Source organism: Jaculus jaculus, chromosome X (genome assembly GCF_020740685.1).
Source record: "Jaculus jaculus isolate mJacJac1 chromosome X, mJacJac1.mat.Y.cur, whole genome shotgun sequence".
In the NCBI taxonomy this organism is placed as follows: Eukaryota; Metazoa; Chordata; class Mammalia; order Rodentia; family Dipodidae; genus Jaculus; species Jaculus jaculus.
Genome location: NC_059125.1, coordinates 151,513,478 through 151,536,667, shown reverse-complemented (window position 1 = coordinate 151,536,667; position 23,190 = coordinate 151,513,478). Strand labels below are relative to the sequence as shown.

Sequence of the window (23,190 nt, the reverse complement as noted above, 5' to 3'; positions counted from 1 at the left end):
CGCCTTTTGTTTACTCGGTCTTGTATAAAAGCATGATATCCTTGCTTGGTGGCCAAGAACATTTTACCAGGAACGCCAAGTTGAATTCAGGTACTTGTCTGCCAAGGACACATCTGTATTTTGTTAAGTCTCCCCCCCACCATGGGCCTTTTCCTCTGTCTTGGATGCAGTTAATTTGGACCTTGGGCTGTTCTGTTAGTGACTACCCTAGACCTTCAGGAAATTCCTTTGGCTCTTACGTTTTTCACCTGTGCTCCAAATATTGATAGAGATAATAATCTTTAAAGGGAAGAGAGTGGTGTAAGATAACATGGCAGGAGAGAGGGTACATAACTGTCTTTTATTTTTGAGGCAGGGTCTTACTCTAGCCCAGGTTGACCTGGGACTTACTCTTTAGCCCAGGCTGGCCTCAAACTCATAGTGATCCTCCTACCTTCACCTCCTGAGTATTGTCATTATAGGCTTATAGCTGTCATTTCTGATTTCTGCAGGTTGATGTGTTTGGGCTTTCAAAGTCTGGGAAATCTGAAAGCTGTCCCTGTTTACTGTATGCTGCACTCAGTTATGGGGTTATAGAGAGCATTATGGAGAGTACCTGTTTGGGTATCAAGTGGGATCTGGATGGGCAGCCCAGTATGTGAGACAGCAGTAAAACATCCCAGAGGCTAGGGCTCTGAGGAAACAGGCTTGGGGTGGAGGCCAGAGCTTGAGTCTGCCCCTAGATTGTGGTAGTGAATTGCTTTCCCACGTGCCTTCTCAGCTGCCACCTCGGCCACAAGCCCAGCTTGTTCATTGACATAGGGTCTGAGCCAGCACCTTCCTACTGCCGTCTTTTGTCTCTTCTGTTTTTAGATAGACTGGTGAGTACACTGTCTACTTGTGCCCCTCTTAATGCAAGGATCCTAGCTGGTCATGGGTTTATTAGCATGAGGAAAGGGCAGGCGTGGGTCTGGTGAGTAGCCTCAAACATGTCAGGGAGTGCTTCCTGTATTGGGAGTGGAATGAGGTCACCTGGAAGGCCTCTTTTCATTGTGCCAGCCACAAGGGTATAGAGATAAAAGGTACATTGCTGGCCTGAAGGCATTCAAAGCCTGTCAGGGTAGCCAGACAATTGAAAAAAATGAGAAAGATGCCACCAGGTACAGAGTATAGGGTGTGCAAGGAGCCCCTGTGGGAGGGTCAGAGGGTGTCTTCCCCAATAGGGAAAAACCTCTCTTGAGAGGTGTTGCTTGAGCTAGGAGGGGCATGGTAGCCTGGAGGCTGATGTGCAGAATCAGGTGTGTGCCAGGGATGGCGAGGTTTGGCATTACCTGAGCAGTGGCTTAACCAGAGAACCAGCCAGTTGGATGTCTGCTGTGGGGTCAATGGGAATATTGCATGGATGCTAGTAGCGAGGATGTATCAAGCATGGGCAGTGGGATGACTGGGCATGTATTCTGTCTAGAGTTGACAGGGAAGGGCACTGGATAGTAGATAAGAGGTAAGGAGGGCAGAGTCCAAGGTGGTTCATGTGCTTGTCACCACCCAGCAAGGATACCCTTGATGGTTAGCCTGGATGGGGAAAGGGCAAGCCCATTTTTGCAGGCTGTGTTTGGAGTGTTGTGGGATCATCAGGAGCTGATGGTGTTCAATATATAATTGAACATGAGTCTTCACAGTGGATAAAAACCCTTTGGTTGATAAGGCTGGCTAGAATAAAGTTGAGGGTACAGAGTAAGACCCTCAAGGGGGCAGGAGAGATGGCTCAGCAGTTAAGGGCACTTGCTTGCACACCTTGCAGTCCAGGTTTGATTGCCCAGTTCCCACATAAATCCAGATGCACAAAGTGGCACATACATCTAGAATTCACTTGCAGTGCTAAGAGGCCCTGGTGTACCCATATTCATCCTCCCTCTCTCCCTCTTATGAATAAACAAACAAGTAATAAATAATAAAGTTTTAAGAAAAGGCCCTCAATGACCAGAGTAAGGTGGGGAGATGTTAGATACTACTGAATACAGATCCTGTGAGGACTTGAGGGTGGTCACAGGATGGGGTAGTTGGGGGACAAGAGCAGGCCTTGACTAGAATGGGAATGGGTAGGAATGGGTAGGTGGGGGTGAAGAGAAGACAGGCTTAAGCTTGGAGACTGCGGGAAGGCTGATGGAGAGGGGTTGCAGGTAGGGGTGAGAAACAGCACGGCAGGGAGAGTGCTCCATAGTCACCCTTAAATGGGTTGGCAGCATAGCTCCAATATAGATGGTGTGAAAGAGAACTGTTAGAGCATTGTGGAGGGACAATGTGGGTATCTGCCTTTGGAGACCAACTAGGGTGCCCTGGGCAGGGGAAGTGTCCATGATAGTTGACTAGAGGAAGGAACCAGGGCTTGCTTGCTAGGGTGATTCTTAAGTGTTAATGGCTGAGAGCCAAAGACCAGGGCTGTGGTCCAGCAGGGCCAGAATTTCGAGCAGACACTGCCTAGGGTCTTGTGCTAGATTCTATGGGTGCCCTGGTCTCCCTAGGAAAGCCTGGTTCTCAATAGCCAGGGAAGGCCTAGGGATAACACTTAGGAGAGCTAGGCCCCAGTTGCATTGCTGCTGCCATCCGTTATGGCACCACCTCTTGCCTGTGGTAGTCATCTCAGTCCGCTGGCCTCCCATGGTAACCATGACAACAGCCATAAGCATTCACTAGTAGCCACCTGCCAGGCTTAATGGGGGTGGTAACCCTTGGTTTTACCCACTTGACTTTGCTAGGTTCCAGCAGTGCCCACAGGCCCCATCTCTACCACCAGGTGGCACACATACCCCCTCCCCCATTTCTAGCTGGGAGGAGCGGCCTCTTTTATACTACAGGAACCTGTTCAGGAGCCAGGAAGCTTCTGTGCTAGGACTAGTTACACTTGCCTTTCTTTCTGGCTTCTCCATGACTTCTGGCCACTGACTTCTCACTGGCTCCTGTGGCGCTTGGTAGCTCCCTCCACTTTCAGGGCTCCAGCCCAGTGGGGGGCAGGCTGGTGGGCAGCTGGGGGCTGAGGCAGGGAAACCTGAGCCCTAGGCCACGAGGTCCCAACTGCTAATTTTAGAGAGCACATGTCATTGGAAACTCTCCTCTCCTGCCAGGAATCAACAGCCTGGTTCTTCCTGTGCCACCAGGGACCCCTGGGAGCCTTTCCCCAAACCAGGAGCCACAGGGGCCTCTCCATGCCACATATGTGCCTTCCTAAAAGGGGCTCTGCTATGGCCCTGTAGAGTCCCAGGTTGAACCAAAAGGAGAGCTCCCTGTTCTGCGCTTCCACTCCCCTTGCTCACCAAAGCTGCAAGCGGGGCTGGGCAGAGCTTACCAATGCTTGGAGGGTCCGAGAGGCCGGCCTGGGTGCAGGACACCAAAACTGCTGCTTCTCTTCTGAGCAGGAATTTTATTTAGTTGAAATATCTTCGAGCCAGTCATATTTTCTTTTTTCCCCAGGCCTCTGCATGTAGCTTGCCTGACTCTAGGTGTTATAGGTGGACTTGGGCTCTTTTCTGAGGCATGTAGGGCACTCCTTGCTTGACTGAGCAGTGTCTTTCAAGGCTGCAGGAAGTCCTTTCATCTTCTGCCACCAGCCCATTCACACTGCCCAGGGATAAGTACCTTCCCCCAACTGCCATTGTTTACCTTGTGGCTTTTTTTAATAGATTTTTTTTTTTTTTTTGCAAGGAAGAGAGGCAAGGGGAATGGGTACTCCAGGGCCTCTTGCCACTACAGACAAACTCTAGACACACGCACCACTTTATGCATCTGACTTTGTGTGGGTTGTGGGGAATTGAACACAGGCTGTCATACTTTGCAAGCAAGTACCTGTAACCACTGAGCCATCTCTTCAGCCTTCCTGGCTGTTTTATATAGGCACCAGGAGCCTGTGCTTCAGTTCTCTTTCTGTCTCCTGTAGCCAGAGATAATAGCTCTTTGGGTAGTGTTATGTAACCAATGTGTTGGGGCAACTGGTTGTAGGATAGGTTTGGGAAGCATTGTGGGGAGAAGGATCCTTTCTATCCCATGTCAGGACCTGGGAATTAAAAAGTATGGGGGCCGGGCGTGGTGGCGCATGCCTTTAATCCCAGCACTCGGGAGGCAGAGGTAGGAGGATCGCCATGAGTTCAAGGCCACCCTGAGACTACAGAGTTAATTCCAGGTCAGCCAGGACCAGAGTGAGACCCTACCTCGAAAAACCAAAAAAACCAAACAAAAAAAAGTATGGGGCCTGGAGAGATTGCTCAGTGGTTAAGGTGCTTGTTTGCAAAACCTAACGACCCAGATTTGATTCCCTGGTACTCACATAAAGCCAGATGCATGAAGTGGTACATGCATCTGGAGTTCATTTGCAGTGGCTAGAGGCCCTGGTGTACCCATTCTCTCCCTCTCTCTCTCTCTCTCTCTCTCTCTCTCTCTGTCTGTCTGCTTGAAAATAAATAAAAATATTTTTGAAAGGGTATATGGCCTGGCCTGCAAAGCCAAAAGATCCCAGTTCGATTCTCCAGGACCCACGTAAGCTAGATGCACAAGGGGGCGCATGCATCTGGAGTTTGGCTGGAGGCCCTGGCATGTCCATTATCTCTCTCTCTCTCTCTCTCTCTCTCTCTCTCTCTCTCTCTCTCTCTCTCTCTCTGTCTCTGTCTCTGTCTCTCCCAAATAAATTAAAAAATACATATTTTTTTGAAAAGGTAAATGGTTTCCAAATGCTGGTTTTGGAATCACACAGATGTGAGTTGGAATTTTAGTCATGCCCTTCTCTGGCTTTTAACCTTAGACACATTACTTTACTGTGCTGAACCTGGGTTTCTTCTTTGTCAAATGAGGGCAACAGTAGTAACTACCTCATAAGGTAACAATGAGGATTTTTCCTGGCATGTTAGAAGTGCTCAAATTTATGAACCACCATTGTTCACTTAGGGAGGCAAGCCTGGCCTCGCAGAAAGTAAAACAGTGCTGAGGCTTGTCTGGCACGTCTGGGCCCTCACCTGGAAAATGCTGGTGTTCTGAGACCTTATGCTATAGCTAAACCATGGCCTGGGTGTACTCCTGCTTCCAACCCCTCCCTCCTTCACTTCCCAGAGCCCAAAGTAGCTGTTTGGGACTGTGGCAGAGCCAGCTCCCAGGCTCCACCTTTCCTCTTGTGTTGCCAGGTTCAGGCTGGAGGCATGCTGGGCAGGTAGCAGCCAAGAGAAGTTCCTGCCAGGCTCTTTGTTCCCGTGCCTCTTCTCACTTCTTCTTTTTTTTTTTTTTTTTTGTAAACATTTGCAGCCTGCTTAGACGCCTGGTGACTCTCATCTCCCAGCAGGCCACACTGCTGGCCTCCAATGAAGCCTTTAAAAAGCAGGCAGAGAGTGCTAGTGAGGCAGCCAAGAAATACATGGAGGAGAATGACCAGCTAAAGAAGGTGAGCCTGCCTTGCCACCCTGAATGGGATACCTGGAGCCACAGTTGCCACTGTCATACTGGGACTTCTGTGAGAATGCTGTTGTCTGAGAGGCTGGGGTTGGATGTAGGCACATGAAGAAAGTTGAGTGGGGAGGGTGTGTCTCTTGAAAAGGATTCAGGGTGGGCTCTGGCTAGCTAGCACGTGGGAACATGGCAGAGAAGGGGGTATTGCTGCTATTGTCCACTGACACTGTTGATGAGAATCAGTTCTCAAGGAGCTGGGCCCTACACTGCCCCCCCCCAGACTGTCAGAAAAGACCTTGGTCTCTAGAAGATGGCTGTCAGCTTCAGGAACTTGGGGCTGCTGGATCCTGTGGTACTAGGGAAGAAGCAGGGGCTGGGTTGTTGGCCATCCGTTGAAGGCTTGTCAGAGGAGATGAAATGTAAGCAAAGCTTAGGAGGAGATGGATGGTTAGAGTCACAGTGGGATGCAGCTGGGCGGGCAAGGACAGGGTTGGGGCTCAGTGGCTGTGGTGCGCTGCTGAAGCCTGAGAAGAGGAAGGAGTAGTAGTGGTAAGTTGGGTTCTCTGGGCAGAGAGCTCCAGATGACATCAAGTTGAGTCATTGGATGGACAAATAAACTCTATGTTGCTGCTGAGTCTTGCTGGTGAGGTAGGGCTAGTGGCCAGGGCAGGCAGGGTATGTGGCCTGTGAGCTGCAGCAGGTGGCCCTGCTGGCCATTCTCTTTCTCTTTGTGGCCAGCCACACCCTGGCCTGTGTCTGAAAGCTAGTAGTGGCCCAGTTCTGTGTTGACATTTCTAAAGGGACAAGTAATTGCCCAAGGTAGCTTGAGGAGCCACAGCTTGGTGTGGAGTGCACTGTGCTGGAGACTTGCCTTCACTTCTTCCTGAGTAACCCAGGGCTTTGGCACTTTTCCCAGGGAGCTGCTGTGAATGGAGACAAGTTGGATGTTGAAAGTGCTGAGGTGAAGTTGGAGGAAGAGAACAGGAACCTGAAGGCTGACCTGAAGAAACTGAAGGATGAACTGGCTAGCATCAAGAAAAGTAAGGGTTATTCTCCCCTGTCACCCAGAAGGTCTTCCACAGTCCACTGTTGCCCCTCTTCTTCCAGGTATGAATAGCACACCTCATGTGGAAACTCAAGAGCTGGGAACAAACTAGCCTCCCGCTCTTTCACACCTACCCAAACTTATCTAAGCTTTACCCATGGCTAGGCAAGTCTCAATTGTTTGAGCAGGCCTGGGAGAATCCCTGGTGGCCACTGCTCATGCTTGAGTAGTGCCTACTAGGGGTTTTCCTGTTGAGAGCAACAGGCAGGGAGAGCCCCCAAATGCCTTGCAGCTAAGAATGAAAGGAGTGTCAGGAAGGGAGTGGACAGGAATTTGAGATGATTTTTTGTTTTTAAATCTAAGCCAGCTCTGAACTGGCCTTCCTATCTTTTCCTCCCCACCCTAGATGAAGTTTCGACTTCTTGTCCAGCACTGCAGGCTTTGGCCACTGCTATTCCATGAGGCATGACCATCACCAGGGTCTTACTTTTAGGCTGGGATTTTGCTCCTTCCTTCTTGCTCTCAGCCTCACTAAAGTTCACTTCTGGTGAGAACTCCTAATGAATGGTTCTGTCAGCTGGGTCTATGCCCTCCATTAAAGGGACCAAGAAGGCAGGTCCTTTGTGTTACATTTCTCTATCTGCTCCTTCCTCTCACTTGTGCTGTGGAGCACTGTAAACAGAAATATGTGATTTACAAACATTGGAATCAGTCTGTATAACCGCATTTGACACAGATTCAGGGCAGTTTCCCATGTTTTAAGTAAGCAGGGTTTCTTTTTTCTGCCTAATTCTAGTCCTTTAATTACTTCCTGCCTTTATTTGCATCATTTCTAGAACTAGAAAAAGCTGAAAACGAGGCCCTGGCCATGCAGAAGCAGTCTGAGGGCCTCACTAAGGAGTATGATCGCCTGCTGGAGGAGCACGCAAAGCTTCAGGTCAGCATACCACCTGCAAAGGCATGGGTCTGCGTGTGCATGTGAGCACACACTGCAGTGTGCACTATCCGGGGCAGGGTGTGCGGGGGGGGGGGGGTTGGCTTGCTCTTTCTTTATGCCTTGCATGAGGTCCAGGTGGCCTGTTCCTCCTCACTGTCTCCTCTGTTGCTAAGTGCAGGCCCAGCTACCAGGGCCCTTCATACATTAAATGGGGTGTAGTGTAGAACTAGATGGCTAGGCTGACATCTGCTAAGGGAAATTCTTAACTATGGGTTGGCTCTCTTTACTCTGGTCCTTTCCTACTTAAAACCTAGACTCAGGCCCCTGAAGAGGGGTTCCTTACATTATAGGCCATCCCAGCTATGGAATTGGAGCCCCACCAAGAACATACAGGGGAGAATAGTATGGTGACAATACACCTGTACACCCAGCACTTTGGAAGACCTGAAGCAGGAGGATTGAGAGTTTTAGGAAGCCATGGCTCCACAGTGAGTCTCAAAAAATCCAAAAACAAGTGACACCCTGGAACCTGCTTCTGGCCCGTCTTCTGCGAGGCTGGGGGAAGGTGTGGGGCAAAGCCTGAGGCAGATAAGGAGAAAGCTTCAAAGGGCAGCTGACCTGGAAAGTGCTAGTTGTTGCCATTGTCACCTCCTCAAGCCTGGTCTGGGTCCTCAGTCTAGCCTTGAAATTCTCGGTGTAGCTGGAAGTTGACGTGGTCAGGGAAGTGGGCAAATGAGCAGGATAAAAACCCCTAAGTTTGTCCAGCTTGTACCAGGTAGTGGTGGATGTATACATCGGACTGCCTGGGTAGGACTTGAGTTTTGAGTGTACCTGTGGAAGGTACACAGAACTGGAAAGGCCTTGAGCTGGAACTTGAAAACTGGCCTGCTGTGTACCTAAGAAGAGGTCTTTGTTCTGTTCCCAGTGCAGTGGAAGAGCTGTAGTGGAGGCTGTTCTACCACCCTTCCCACGTGGTTCTCAGCCACACTGAGTGGTCTTGGCACTTCTTCCCTAGCTGGCATTAGGTCCAGGGCCTTCCCTAGTGGGTGGGGAGGGCTGACACATCTACCTTGACAAGATCTGAGGTGCTGCTAAGGGTGAGGTACCTTGCTTGCCTTGGATACTTGTTGTTTAGGGGAGAAAGCAACTGAGCTGGGGCTCTGGGGCATAAGATGAGAGGCCAAAGGGGATACTTGCCAACTTACTGCTTTGGGGTGTCTGTCCCTTTCCAGGCTTCAGTACATGGTTCCACGGACAAGAAGGACGAGTGAGAGCCTGTCTCTTCTGCCTGCAGCTGGCTTCCACCTGGCCTGTGTTTGCTGCTTCCTGGGAGCTCAGCCTATCCCTCTGGTACTTGGGTTCACTCCCTTCTACTTCCCTCATTTCCTTCCATAGCTTATAGCTCATTCAGCATCTTTCCACACACTGTCATTATACCACAAGGAACCCAGTTGTTATTCATTCAGAATGATTTTACTATTGTCCTGCCTGGCCAGGCCCCTTTCCACTCCTAGGAGTGTGGAGGGCACTTGTTACCTGGCCTGAGTTTGAGCTCCTTTTGTTTTGCCATGTTCATATGTTCTTTGGTCCTGCAGGAAGCTTGTGAAGCAGGCCACCTAGTTTCTCCTGGGGACAATAAAGGTTGTTGTTACTGTATGAAGTGCTTGTGTATAACTGACGCTTCAGGGAAGATTCTGCTCCTCCCTTCCCCAAGCTGCACCGCAGCCAAGAAGGTGGTGGCAGCTCTGTGTGGTACTCTTCCGTTCCTTGAGCTTATTCCAGCTCCTGAAAGCCAGGCTCACATTTGCCCTCAAAGGTCCTGCCCTCTCTGCGCCTTCCCTTCCTCCTCCAGGCTGGGCAGGTCCCACTTTATGGCTCTTGGGGAGTGTCTGTCCTGTCAATCTCTGGGAGTTGGCAGCTGTCTGGGAAGCTTGGTAAACCGGCAGGACTTCCTGGTGGCAGACTTTCCTGCCTTCTCTGGGCTCCTGCTCATCACATTCAGGATAGATAGAATGTGGCAGGGTGCCACCAGTCACTCCCTGCCCTGCCCCGCCCCGCCCCCCCCCCCCCCAAGGTTTGCAGTGTGACCTCTGACTAATGCTGACTGGAAGAGGAGACATGTCCTTGACAGTGACCTAGAGCTGGCCTGGGAAAGTGAAGCAGTGAAGGGGGCTGCAAAGCAGTGGAGAAGAGTTGACTCTCTGCTGCCTCTTGCCCTAAAGACACACAGGGAACAGTTCTGCTTGCTGACAGATCACGTGCCCCCACCCCTTGCTTCCTTGGAGCAGAACCAGCCTTCAGCTGAGCTGCTCGCCAGCAGGGTACAAGAAAGGACTTGTCCCTGCCCAGGTGCTTGTCCTGTGCTCCCCTACTCCCCTTAGGGTATTGATATGCCTGCTGCTGTTTGTGTGAGGAGCCATGCATTCCCACTTAATGGCTGTCCTTTCTGGAAGTAGGCTGGCTGCTCTCTTCTCAAGCATCCTGTCACTACCCCCCCCCTTTTGGAGTATGGCTCCCTTCTGAAGAGTCCCTTTCTCAGCAGTTAGAGAGGTGGTGCCTAGGGCATTCTGGTGACGCCCTCTGGTTGCTACACCAAAGGCTTAGGACTCGTCTACTTTTCCAGGAAATGTTCTGAACTATCTTGGGCCTCCCTGAGCTCACCTGTCTGTTTTGACAGGCTAAAGTCCAGATTACCTCTCCTGTCGCTCCACCCTGACCCAGCCACCAGGGCACCCTGAGTAATGGTGGTTACAGAAGAGGCTGCACCCATTTTCTTACTATAATTGGAATGGCTTGAGGCCCATGCCCCTTCTTGATCCTAAACTCTAGTGTAGGAACATACAGTTGTAAATAGGCCCTGCCTACTAATACAGGGTCTAGTTCAAATGACACATCTGTGAGGTTGCCATTTTGTGATGTCACTGTTATCTGTGTCTTCAGCACTGTGACAGGTGGCTTGGAAGACCTTCAACCTGAAAGAGAAGAAAGTAGCAGACCAGAGCTTTCATCCAGGCTAGAGATCTGATGGGGAGACAGCCCTGGGTGCAGGGAGAGGGGTTGACTCCTCCTGACGGGTAGGTTTGGTTGGCTCAGGGTGGTGTGAGAAGCCTGGAGAGAGTTCTGGTGGACCCTCAGGAAAAGCTTTTGCAGCTAAGAGTTATGGGGTAAAGATGTAGTACTGGATAGCAGATGTGGGTTCTGGGGTGGTACTCTTGGCAGGAACAGGAGTCCATGGAGGGAGAGAAACTGGAAGGATGCTGAAGAGGGCAGGCTATCGAGGCTACCCAGGCCCCCACCCACCCTAGGCAATGACTCCTCCTTGCTCTGTACAAAACAGAACCAGGGCTTCCTGGTCACCCTCCCATCTGTGGCACCACATGCTTGTCACAGGCTGCCCTCTGTGTGTGTACTTGGTCCCACCTTTCCAAGGAAAGGTCTAGACTGTCAGATTCCTTTCTGTCCTTTTTTATTGTAAAACATTTATCTTACCTACATTTATATACTCATATACACAAACATAAAACCACCTTCACCATTTTCAAGTGCATAGTTCAGTGGTGTTAAGTACATTCACAGGTGTGACCATCACCCCCATCCATCTTCATAACTAATCAGCTTCTCATGCTGAAACGGTCCCCATTGAACTTTGTTCCCTTACTCCCAGTCCCTGATAATCCACCGTTCTCTGTAGAATTGACTGCTTTCGAGGATTCATGAGTGGAATGAACACACACACACACACGTATAGGTTTTTACAAGTTAGGGTCTCGCTCTAACCCGGGCTGACCTGGGATTTACTACATGGTCTCAAGGTGGTCTTGAACTCACAGCAATCTTCCCACCTCTGCCTCCCGAGTGCTGGGATTAAAGGCATGCGCCACCACGCCTGGCTTCTTATAGTATTTTCATTTCACTGAGCATCAGGCCATGTAGCATGTATCTCAATTTCATTTTTTCAGGCCAAGTAATACTCCTTCGTATGGATGTGCTGATTTTGTTTAGCCATTCTTCTATCTTTGTATACTTGGTTTTCCTTCCCCTGGGGGAATGAACGTATGGTCCCACTTGCTAGGCAAATGTTCTGTCATTGAGTATATCCCAGCCTCAGTTTTCAAAAAACTTCGAGGCACTGTCTTCTTAAGTTGTCCAGACTGTCTCTGAACTCACCATGTAGCCCATGTATCCCAGCTGCTGCTGCTTTTTTTTTTTAAAGCTTTATTTATTTATTTGAGAGAGAGGGAAAAAGGCAGGGGGGTCATGTCAGCTACTGCAAATGAACTCCAGATGCATGTGCCACCTTGTGCATCTTGGCTTACATGGGTCCTGGGGAATCAAACCTGGGTCCTTTGGCTTTGCAACACCTTAACCACTAACTCATCACTCCAGCCCTATTCCAGTCTTGAGTAATTGGGATGGTGTGTCTGTGCCACCAGGCCCATTGAACCCTTCTTTCTTACTCCCTCTGCATCAGGCTTTTGCATGTGCCCCTCTACCCACGCTTCTCTTGTACAGGACTCCATGATCTTGCCATACCTGGTGAGTGGGCCACAGCACCATCATCCTTGATTAGAACAGCATCTGGTTGGCCAGGCATGGTGGTGCATACTTTTAATCCTAGCACTCAGGAGACAGAAGTAGGAGGATTGCTGAGAGTTCCGGGTCAGCCTAGGCTACAGTGAGACCCTGCTTCAAAAACTAAAACAAAACAAAAAAGAATAGCAGGCTGATTGACCACTTCCTCTTTGACCTTTGCAGGTGATCCGAAGGCCCAGTGCTTGGCCTGAGTCTCCCTCTGTACCCACTCGTGCCCCTGCTCCCTAACTCTTCCAGCCCTAGGACTTGTCATCTGTATGTGGTAAAGACTTCTGAAGCTTTAGCTTCAGGCCAGACTTTCTAGAACTGCAAACTCCTGTATCTACTTGCCAGCTAGAGATCTTCACTTGGGTGACATTTCCCAAGTGACATGCCCAAAGCCAACTCCCAGTTGCCCTTATTGCAGAACCTGGCAGCACCATTCTTCCCATGGCTTAGGCCAAACGTCTGGGATTTGCCTCAACTCCTCAGTCCTGCACCATGTAGTAGTCATTTACAGCCCCTGCAGGTTCTGCCCCCCCAAACAGGCCCTAAACTAAAGCTCTCTCTCCTTCACCACAATCACCAACTTAGCCCCATGTCTCTCCTCTGCCTGACCTTGGGATCATTGTGGCAGCCCGTCCCTTACCATCGGTGGTCTGGCCTGCCTCTTTTCCTTCTGATCTTGGGAAGCCACCTCATCAGTAACATCATTACTTTTTTTAAAGACAGTATCTTGCTGTAGCTCAGGCTGGCCTAGAACTTGGAGCAATCCACTACCTCAACCTTCTGAGTGCTGGGATTAAAGGTGTGAGCAAACCTATTCTTTTGCTGCTTTGTTCCTATTTAGCTTACTGTCACCCCCTTCTCACCAAGTGTATGAACTCCAAGGGAGTGAAGTGGTTGGTTTTTTGTTGTTGTTGTTGTTTTGTCTTTTTATTTTTCGAGGTAGGGTTTCACTCTAGCCCAGGCTGACTTGGAATTCACTAGGTAGTCTCAGGGTGGCCTTGAACTCACAGCAATCCTCCTACCTCTGCCTCCCGAGTGCTGGGATTCAAGGCGTGCACCACCACGCCTGGCAAGATTCAAGTTTTATGCTTCCTTTCCCTTCTCGCTTTATTCCCAGTTCGTGGAATGGCACAGGGTGTAGAGCCCTTCAGAATGGGCCTTGCTAAATGAAGTAGCGTCTCCACCTTGTCCCTCCCAGAGAAGCAAAAGCAGGAGCCAGCTTTGGAAAATGACGTGTTTTATTGCTATGTTTGCAGTGGCTTTTTAGCACAGTAAGAACGTCCCCAAAGGCCCGTGCCCTCACCCAGCTCCACCTCTCTGGCCTGGGTCTGGCCCCGTGTGAAGGAGCCTTCCTCAGGCCGGCTGGGCTTGACAGGACACAGGCGTGGTTAGAGCTGCTGCACGGAAGACTTGACGTGTGGAAGGTACGTCAGCCTTAAGCTTGGGGGGAGCCATGCCCAGGGACCAGGGTGTGGGCAAGCCTGAGCATGCCAAGTTAGCAGACCCACATCCCTGGGACAGAATGCTGTAAAAGCCTTCTACCCCACAGACTTGGGGGCTAAGAGGCAATTTGAGGACACCCTTGAGGCACCCACTGTGCACTTTCCCACACCAGCTTGGGACTGGAGACCACACACATCCACACAACAGACTCACTCAACAGCCTGAAGCTTTTGTTTTGCTTATGAAAATTAAATCTATAAATTCACACTCCTTGGCTAGGGGCAGAGGAGGAAGGTGGGGCTGCGAGGGAAGGCATTGGTAAGGAGGGGATGGTTGGGCTCTTTTTAGAAATATACAAGCAGAAGTCTCACTCCAAGTTATTTTTTTTTATAAAATGTGCAAAATACAAGCCTCTGCCCAGAGGCACCATTTACTTCTGGTATTCACCTTCACTAAGAGATGCGAGAAATACACATCCTTTACACATTCACGCACACGTGCATTCGGACCCAAGCTCATACAGTTGATATTGGTGGCAATTGGCGCAGGAACCACAAGGTTGGTTCCATTGCTGGCTGGCTCTCTAAGCTTCTAGAATGGGGCTGGAGAGAAGGGTCTCGTCCAGCTAAGCCATTTGCCCTGGTTCCACTGCCCCTCTCTTGCCTCCCTTTCTGTCTTTACCCTTTCTCTCTCCTGTTCTCCAAGCTCCTACTGCTGCTTCTAAGGTGAAGTATGTTACAAAGCAGAGCTTGGAAGGTGGCAGGTGGGCCTGGCAGGAGTAGGAGCTGGGTCCCAGGCACTATGAGGAAGGGCAGGAGGCAGGACCTGGAAGCAATGCGAGGACCAGCTTGGCTAGGGGGAGGAGAGGCATCTATTTTTGGTGGGTTGTGATATTTTTGGCGTTTTATTAAAAATGGAAAAAGTTATTTTTGTTAGCACTCATGGTGCTTTCTCCCCTCCCCTCAGGCAGACCCCCAAACTGTCAAGGAAAGGCAAGCCCCCTGGAGAGGTGGGGTGGGGGCAAAGCAGGGGCTGCTATGGCTACCAGAGGATGAGCTGGTGATATGAGTTGGGGGTGTCTGTCACATGACACTCTCCACCACGACGACCTTGCTGCTCTCAGACACTGGGGTCAGGGTGGTCAGGCCCCTGACATCCGCATCCTGAGCTCTGTACTCCAAGTGGTGGAGGCCCCAGATAGGCTGGGTCAGGTGCTGCCAGCGCTGTGGGAGAGGAGGACCATTGAACCTCCCATAGATCGCTTGCTTTGCCCCATGGGAGCTGCCTCAGCCTCTCTGGTTCTCACCACGTGCCACCTAGTCAGGGGTGCTCCTTCCAGAGCACTCTTAGAGGCTCTGCTCCCTACACTGGGAAACAGGATTGAGTGGTGCTCATATGGAGAGAGAAGCAAAAGGTGGGCCCTGCTTCCCTGCTGCCACCACCCGAGGCCATTGAAGATGAGCTTTTCCATCCACCACCACAGAGCTGGCCATACTTGGGTAATGAGGGGTGAGGCTTACCTCTGCCATGGTTCCCTTGGCCCTGAGGAGGCAGCTCAGCAGGTGGAGGGGCACACATAGCATGGAGGAGAGGGCAAAGGCCCAGCCCATGGCTTCCCCCCACCACGGGTATATGTAGGTGTTATTGTAGACCAGCGGCTCATAGTAGACAACATTGAAGATGAAGATGCCCTGTGGATGGAGATGCCTGCAGTCAGTGGGGCTCTCTATACCCCACACCTGCCTGGCATTTCCAGTCTTACCATGCAGACCAGTGGGGTGAAGAAGGACCAGCACCATTTCATCCAGGGACAAGGTCGGTACCCGATCATACAGGCAATGTCGTCCATGAAGCGGTCGGCTCCTAGAGTGGGGTGAGACAGGTAACAGGGCCTGAGTTGGAAACTGCACCCCCCCAAGCACCCAGTGATTCCCAGCCCAACCCTTGGCCCAGACCTACCATACACCCAGGCTACCACCACACACTCCCAAAAGGCCTGCCAGAGCAGGGTGGTGCCGCTGGCCGAGTAGTAATCAAACAGCTGGAAGACATACATCCCACCCTAGGGGACAGAGCCAGGTCAGGGAAGATGGTAGTTGGTTGCCAGAGACCAGAAGCAGCAGCCCACCCTGCCCCACTTACGTCGGTCACCATGGAGAGATCGATGACAAAGCAAAGGGCGCAGCAGAGGGCCACGGAGATCTCCCTTTGGAAACGGAAGTAGTAGGACGCCGGGAGAAGGTCTAGGAGGCCAGTGATGAAACCCTCCACGCCTACAAACTGTGGCCAGGGCGGCTCAGGCCCAGGCCTCCCGCCCTGCGACCTCCCACCCTCCCTCCCGGTATGTATGTGAGGCCCTCACCACCAGCCCCATCCCCCATCCCACTCTTGCCCTGGAGCTTCTGCAAACCTGGCTGTCCAGACCGAGCAGCAGCAGCATGAAGAAGAACAGGGCAGCCCAGAGTGGGGCCACAGGCATTAGGGTGACAGCCCGGGGATAGGCGATGAAGGCCAGGCCAGGCCCTGAGTGCAAAGATGCAGGGTGAGACTGGCAGCCCACACTGTTCTGTCCTGTGCACCCCGAGCCTGTCTCAGGTGCTTTCAGTCACACTCCCCCAACCCCAGAGGTACTAGAAGAAGAGATAAGGCCGGGGCATCTGGGGCCATTTGTGTCTGGGCTCACGGAGCTCCTGCAGGCATCTTACACCAGGAGCCTGGAAGCAGGGCAACAGGCTCAGACACCTCTCCTTGGGTTCCAGCAGCTGAAGCAGTGGCAGGTTGCCCTGGGACAACATGGCACTTGGAACTACAGTGGCCCTTCAGCCCTTGGGGCGGATGGAAGGGGGCCTCAGCATCAAGAGAACAACCCTCAAAGGCTAAGAGCTGTCTGACCAGTGAGCTCAACTCGTCCCAGTTTCAGGCGGTTTGTATGCTGCTGCTCTTGGAGGTGGGCTGAGGCTCACCTGATTCCGCCACCTTGGAGATGTGCACGCCTTGCTCTGTGGCCATGAAGCCCAGGATGGAGAAGACGACGAAGCCAGCAAAGAAGCTGGTCCCGCTGTTGATGAGTGCCAGGATGATGGCATCTCTGGGGATACAGGGGCAAAGTGTTCTGCTTTAGGCCACCCCACTGCTCCTAGGTGGGGCGGGGTGGGACAACACAGGACTGGGCGGAGGTGGGTGCCTACTTGTAGCAGTTGTTGTTGAATCTATTGTAGCTGCCCAGGGCAGTGAGGGCTCCCAGGCCGATGGCATAAGAAAAAAAAATCTGGGTCCCAGCATCTATCCATACCTGGAGGAGATGGGCCAGGAGAGTGGGCTTGAGGGTTCCTGGCCAACAGGCTTGCCTCCCACCACTGCTGCACCAATTCTGCCTCCGTCCCCTCACCTGAGGGGATCCCAACTTCGACCAGTCAGGCTTGAGATAGTAGACGATACCATCCAAGGCTCCAGGCAGCAGCACTCCTCGCACGAGCAACACAACAAGGACCACGTAGGGGAATGTAGCAGTGAAGTACACGATCTGGGGGACCAGGCTGCTCAGAGGGGCTCTGCCCTCTGCTCCCCATTAGAGGCCCCCAGATAAAGCTTGGCTGTCAGCTCCCAGTGCTGCTGTGATCTGACCACATGGGCCACAGTCGCCCCGTGCTGCAGGCATGCTCAGAGCCCTGGAGCAAGGGCAGCTGGTGACCCCTATTCTGCTCCTGGGCCAGAGACACCACCTCTCTGGGAAACTAGAGGCAAAGCTGGGGCCCAGACAGCCCCACAGGAAGAACTAGTCAGTTACAGAGGGGGGTGGGGAGAGGGCTGTGGCATTCTCTTTCAGGTGACGGCCTGCCTGATGGTTGGTCAGAAAGAGGTCTATGGGGAGTGGGTGAGCCTGAGTGCCTCATGCCTCCTACACTTCCAGGACATGTCCGTGTGGGGGTGGGAAGTGTGGGCAAGGAGAGTCTGTGTTGCAATGTGGTATGAGCTGACAAGCTCCTCTTCAGAGCACTGTGGACCCTGTGGTGGGCTATCTTTGGTGGACAAGAGTGTGGTCCTTAGCAACTGGGGATTCTAATTGAGCCTGACAGAGGCAAGGGAAGGATGGACAAGGTTGGGATTGCGGCTCAGTGTGGGGAGGGAGAGAAGAGTGAGCCCAGCCCAACATTGCAAGCCCTGAGGACCCCAGTGGGAATGAATCTGATACAATAGTATCTTGCCCTCTGGGGACCTGGATGTGTGCAGACTTCTTGTGAGGCCTAAGGGTTAGGGGAGAGAGCCCCCCAATCCCAGGTTCACCTAGAGTGACAAAGTTGACTCGGTGATGGAGTAGGGAGAAGCAAAGGCCGGGGTGGGGTGGTAGGCACAAGGAAGGGCAGAGACTGCCTGGTCCTTTTGCCTTCAAGACTAAAGTCTGCTGGCCTCTGGATGGGAAGGGTGAGAAAGGATGCCCAACAGTAGGGTGGGAATGAAAAGTAGATTTAAGGACATGCCCTTCTGCAGGCCTGCACCCCAATCCAGTCACCTGCTGTGAATGTTTTCCCTACAGACATGCATACCTCCCAGGTAGTGTACCCCTCACCCTGCCCCTCTCCACCTGTACCTTTCCTGTTGACTTGACCCCTTTCCACACACAGAAGTAGACCAGCACCCAGCAGGCCAGCAGGCACAGGGTCACCTCCCAGTTGAGGTCACCTGGCACCTCCAGCCCCGCAGAGAGCCTCAAGACTTTGTTCCTAGGGGAAAGAAGGAAGGAGGACACTTGAGGGCCATGCCAGCAGAGGGAACAGTGGTTGGGATGTGCCCCAGGAGTTGGTGGCTCTTGCCTCACCACAGTCCTGGTCTAGGCACTGCCACCAGGTGCCTGGAGTCTGGGAGGTCCTGGTCAGCTGGAGGTGGGTGGAGGACTGCCAGTATGGCCCTAGGCCACCATCCCCGCCCCTACCTCCTGCATATTTGCAGTCCCAGCTCCTTCACAAAACAGACATGACAGAATGACAATGACAAATGTCATATTGCTAGAGGAGGGGAGCAGGCAAGGTCCAGAAGTGGCTGCTGCACATTCCTGGCCATGTATCCCCAGGACTGGACCACTTATGGGGAACCTGAAGGATTAGATAGGCTTGGCCCAGAGGTGCCTGACTCACTCCCAAAACTCGATGACAGGAGACCGGCGGTCAGCAAGCTGGTCACATGTGAGGTTGGCCAGGCTGGCATTGGCACAGTCTTCATGGCGAAAGATCTCCACACAGTCAGGAGTATTCCAGGTATGGCCACATGTGGCCCAGGGCAGAGTGGTGGTGAAAGACTTGACCAGGTAATAGAAGCCCCAGGCCAGCACCATGATGTAGTAGGTGTTGCAGTAGAAGACGATCACCATGGAGGCATAGCCCAGGCCTGAGGATGAGCCAGAAGCTTCCTTCTGAGTTCTTTCTGGTCACCTCCCTACTACCTCCATTATTTCCCCTTTCAGGGCTATCACTGTTTCCTGCTGAGCCCCTAACAGCTTGCTCCCTGTACCAGTACCCTTCTCTGTTCTATTAAGACTTCCCCTAGCTTCCAGAGTCCCCTTGTGTATGTCCCGACACCAGGCCACCTCCCCAGTCTGTCTCCCATTAACACTCTCTGTTCCTCCAACACCCCCAGTGCTTCAAGTCCCTCATCAGGTCCATAGCCAAGGCAGAACCCTCCTTTCCTACTTTATCTGATCATGATAGCCTATTGATCATCCAGTTTTGAATGCCTGCCCTCCTCCCAGGTTCCATTGCTGCTCTCGGGACCCAGTGGCAAGCCCGCACTCCCTCTACCAGTAGTCTATAATACATAGTAGCTGGGAGGAGGTGTGGGAGGTGGTCACTCCTTCAGCAACCTCTGCATTTCACCCCTCTGTGCCCAGCTTTCTCAAGAACAGTACAATCTTTTAGTGAGCCAAGTATGTTCAGCAGGTCCTGTTCCCAGCCTGGCTGTTTCTGGTCCCATCCTTCACCATTGAGGAGGCCTGACCTCCTACTCTTGTCCCTGCCTCCCCAAATTCACTATGTGGTCTATATGTTCTCTAACTTCTCCCCCGAGGCCTGGTGCTCAGGACAGGACTTCTCAGATGGATTGCAGCCATGCTCTGCTCCCCAGCCCTCACCCTAGCAGTGGGAAAGAGGAAAATACATCTGAGGGGGACGTGGGAGGTGGTCCAGGCCACTCACCTTTGAATAGGGGACAGATGTTCCACACATTGATGCTGCCAGCCTTCATGAACTGGCCCAGCGAGATCTCCAGGAAGAAAATGGGGATGCCTCCGACCAGGGCGATCAGGACATAGGGAATAAGGAACACACCTGGGGGAAGAAGCAGAGGATGAGCTCAGGATGTCCCCCAGTATTCCTCTGAGTTCTAGAGACACTTGCACACGGTCACCCCTTGCATCTGGAGGGGACTTGACTCAAACCCCTCACTTAGGCTGTCCATGCCTAAAGGGACAGCCCAGACTCCACAAGTCTTAGGAGCCCCTGTTCTAGACTGCACCCTGGCCCCGTGACTTCCCACTGGGTGAATCAGTACAGGGGTGGCCACTGACTCAGAGGCCCAAGGTGAGCGAGCAATCAAGGGAAGTGAGTTCTGTAGGGGCAATGGCAGTGTCTAGCCATTCGACCCTGTTCTCTGAGCCATGGGAGCCCTTGGTCCAGAGGTTTCGGCCCCATGGAGTGGAGGGCGACATAATGGGCACTGAGGACACACAGGCTTATGTATACGGACCATCCCCTGTGCTGCAGTTCTGTTTGCCTCGCAGCACAGGGAGGAATGGAGAGGGCGTGTGTGTGTACGTGCACATGCACCAGGCTGGGCCCTCAGGCCTAGGGGCTTGTCCAAGGCAGTGAGACAGACTGTCCTGAATTTGGCACTGGTGAAGATCCCAGGAGGAAGCTTGGTGGGTGGCAGTCCTGTTTATGGAGGTGTTGGTGTGGAAGGACAGAAGGAGCCAGGTCAAGGAAAGCTACTGAAGCAGGCATAGCAACCATGGTGAGCCAGGCTCTGGAGGAGGCAGGCAGGGCTGGGCCAGAAACAAGCTACGCTCAAGGTGGTGGGTGATGGCAGGAGGTAGAGGAGACCTGAGCACTAGAAGTTCCTGCCCACTCCCCTCTACTGTTCTCTAGGACTTCTGCCCTTCCTTGCCCCCAGCTCATCTCTCTCCCAACACTGGTTGAGTTCACCGCAGTTTGCAGGGCTCCTGCTCCTGCTCCCAGCATCCTTATGTGTGACCTTGGACAGAGGCCTTTCCCTTTGGGACTTGGTTTCCCACCCATCACCTGGCTGCTTCAGCTTCCTGGCACCCTAGTACTGCTCTGCAGTCACAGGACACACGTGTGCCCATGGTTGTTGCTAAAGCTGGGCTTCGGCTGCTGGGCATGGGATGTGCATGCAGCGTGTCCAGTGGCGGCGCCAGGCGGGCCAGGCCGCAGGCTTCCCAAGCCTGGCTCAAGCACCCAGTGTTCCAAGGCCAAGCCAGAGGGGAGGGGAGAGGAGGGAAGGGTAGGGAAAGGAAGGGAAGGGAAAGAGAAGGGAGAGGGGAGGGGAGAGGAGACGAGGGCATGGGGGAGGGACAGAGTGGCCCATTGTGTGTGTGTGTTCCTGTGTGCACACGTGGGGGGGGGGGCCACACAATGTACCACTTGTGTGCCAGACCCATGGGGCCAGCCAGGGCTCCTCACCTCTTGGAGCACTCCCCCCCGGAGGGGGGGCAGGCCTTCCCTTCCCACCTCAGTGGCCAATCACTCCCAGCCTAGGCTGGGAGTCTGGGGGCAGCCCCTCAGTTCAGCAGGAAGCTCTCCCTGGCTACCACCCCCCCCACACTGCCAGGCACATGACTGGTGAGGGAGGTGGAAACCGCCGCACTGGGTCACCGAGTGCCTGTTCGGTGAGGGGGCACCCGACCCCCCACGCGCCCAGGGCGGGTCTCCCCACCCCTTGGACTTTGCCCCACAGCTCTGGTGGGCCGGTGGCAGGCTGGGGGAGGGACCGACCCCTGACAAGAAGCTGGGATGCGCAGGGACGAGGGTGCTCACCTCCGCCGTTCTTGTAGCACAGGTAGGGAAAGCGCCACACGTTGCCCAGGCCCACGGCGAAGCCCACGCACGACATGATGAAGTCCATCTGGCGCGTCCAGGTCTCGCGCGGAGGCACGGCGAGGCGGCCGCCGGGTGCCCCCAGACCTGCGGGGCCATCGCCCTTGGCCGGGGCCCCGTCGGGCCCGGACGCGATGAGGGGGCCCTTCTTCTCGTCGCCGGACACGCTATAGATGCCGTTCTCGGCGCTCTTCTTCGCCATGGCCCCTGGGGCCGCGAGGCCGGGCCGGGGGTCGCGGCGCCTCGAGGGGGGCGGGCAGGCAGGGGGCTCCGGCGGCACCTGGAGGGAGGGCGCCGAAGGCGCGGGCCCGCCCGGGGGCCTCGGGGGCGGCCGGTCCGGGGGACGGGGCGGGCGGGCGGGGTGCGGGACGACGGGGGAGGCGCAGTCAGAAGCAGTCCACGAAGCACTTGAAAGTGAGCCTGAAGAATCTCATGTGTGTCGGGGACCCGGGGGCGCGCGGGTGGCGGCGGGGCCCGGCCGGGCGGAGACGGCGGCGGCTCCCGAGACTCCTGCCCGCGGCTCGGGCGGCGGCTGCGGCTGCGGCGGCTCGCCCGGCCCGAGGCTCACCCTAGCGGGGCGCGGGTGGCATCGGACGCCCACTGTCTGCAAGCGGCGGCCGGAGCAGGGACCTGCGGCCCGCGTCCCCCACCCCGGCCCGGACCCGCGGCGGCTGTCCGGCTCGCCCGCGGCTCTGGCGGTTGCGGTGGCCCGGGCGCGCCTCGCCCCCTCCTTCCCGGCGGCGGCGGCTCCAGCCGCTCTCGGGGCCGAGGCGGACTCAGCAGTTCGCCACTGCACTCCGACTGTCCCTCTCTTCCACCGGCGCGACCGGCTGCTGCTTAAGAACCGACTCCGGGTGATGTCACTGTCGCCCCACCCCCACGACCCGGCTGGTCCCCCTCCCCCTCCATACCGCCCTCCCCGTCACTCCGCCTACCTCCTCCTGCCCTCCTCCCGAGGAGGAGACGCCGCTCCAGCGGGGAGCCGGATGGCTGCTACCTGGGGCGCTGGCCAGCACCTCCTCCTCGGTGGGCCGAGCCTCCACTCGTCCCCGGCTCACCTGTCTGAGGCCGGACCAAAGTCCCCTCTGCGGTCCCCAAACCTCTCCAGCTCCAGGACAGGGCTTCCTTGGCAGGCTTCCAGCCATCCTCAGCCCTCCTCCCCTTCATTTCTTGCAGCCTGGAGTCTTCCCCTCTGGGCGGCCCATTCTTCCCCAGGCTCTGTCTAGCCTGCCTTTTCGGACCTCCCAGCCGGGACCGAGCGAGAGCTGGGTTCCGAGGTGCAAAGCTTCCTGACCCCTGTACGAAAGGGGGTGCAGGGTGCATGGATCTCCTGAAGGGCTGGGCTTGAGCTGGCCTGCAGTGGGGGTGAACCCACCTGGGAGCGTTCTTTGGGGCTTTGCCAGAGACAGCCTCGCTAGGCGGTCAGCCCTTTCCAAAGGTACAAGCCCCCCCCCCCAAGGCTCCCTGAGGTTCAAGGTGTCAGTTCTGGGCATGACAAATGTTTGTCTCCAGAGCGGGCAAAAGGGAGCTTGCCTGACAGAGCAGCAAGGCTATACTTTGTCACCAAGGTAGAGTAGGGGACTGACTCCATGACGACCCCTGTCGCCCGCCCTTGCCTGGTGTGGGGGTCGGTAGGGCGTGTGAACCGAGGAAATCTGGGGCAGGAATAGGGTAAGGCT

The 23,190-nt window shown here is 54.1% G+C and overlaps 3 protein-coding genes across 5 annotated transcripts in view; 2 read left to right on the top strand and 1 right to left on the bottom strand.

Moving 5' to 3' along the window:
• The window catches only part of Bcap31 (B cell receptor associated protein 31), a 60,704-nt gene extending 51,663 nt beyond the window's left edge, over nt 1–9,041 (top strand). For both annotated transcript variants that reach the window (XM_004672074.2, XM_045140387.1), the window contains 4 exons: nt 5,263–5,398; nt 6,320–6,443; nt 7,285–7,385; nt 8,618–9,041. In XM_004672074.2, coding sequence (XP_004672131.1) covers nt 5,263–5,398; nt 6,320–6,443; nt 7,285–7,385; nt 8,618–8,656 — 400 coding nt within the window. In that variant the 3' untranslated portion in view covers nt 8,657–9,041. The remainder of the gene's footprint in view (nt 1–5,262; nt 5,399–6,319; nt 6,444–7,284; nt 7,386–8,617) is intronic.
• Nucleotides 9,042–13,186: 4,145 nt separating this feature from the next.
• Nucleotides 13,187–21,728, bottom strand: Slc6a8 (solute carrier family 6 member 8). The gene is made up of 13 exons (XM_004672071.2): nt 21,452–21,728; nt 19,595–19,726; nt 18,542–18,791; nt 17,998–18,130; nt 16,798–16,932; nt 16,598–16,701; nt 16,373–16,497; nt 15,820–15,932; nt 15,552–15,689; nt 15,369–15,471; nt 15,172–15,272; nt 14,930–15,100; nt 13,187–14,632 (listed from the first exon to the last, which is right to left on the bottom strand). Exons 1-13 carry the CDS (start codon nt 21,711–21,713, stop codon nt 14,492–14,494), a joined length of 1,908 nt encoding a protein of 635 aa, XP_004672128.1. The 5' UTR covers nt 21,714–21,728; the 3' UTR covers nt 13,187–14,491.
• Pnck (pregnancy up-regulated nonubiquitous CaM kinase) overlaps nt 21,321–23,190 on the top strand; it is a 20,172-nt gene continuing 18,302 nt past the window's right edge. Inside the window, exons 1-2 of one of the 2 annotated variants that reach the window (XM_045140092.1) lie at nt 21,363–21,473; nt 22,688–22,788. Coding sequence is in view for 1 of the 2 variants with exons in the window: in XM_045140093.1 (XP_044996028.1) it covers nt 21,428–21,473 (46 nt within the window). In the remaining variant the exon portion in view is untranslated. Of the gene's footprint in view, nt 21,474–22,687; nt 22,789–23,190 lie in introns of both variants that reach the window. The other variant, XM_045140093.1, reaches the window with a different exon arrangement.

Bases quoted from the DNA above. Each gene is read 5' to 3' on its own strand.
- Slc6a8 (XM_004672071.2), bottom strand. From the start codon at position 21,713: ATGGCGAAGAAGAGCGCCGAGAACGGCATCTATAGCGTGTCCGGCGAC. The intron at 15,933-16,372 runs GTGAGCCTCAGC...CTTTGCACTCAG, and splicing joins CTCCAAGGTGGCGGAATCAG to GGCCTGGCCTGGCCTTCATC. The intron at 15,273-15,368 runs GTAGGTCTGGGC...ACCCCACTCTAG, and splicing joins GGTGGTAGCCTGGGTGTATG to GAGCCGACCGCTTCATGGAC.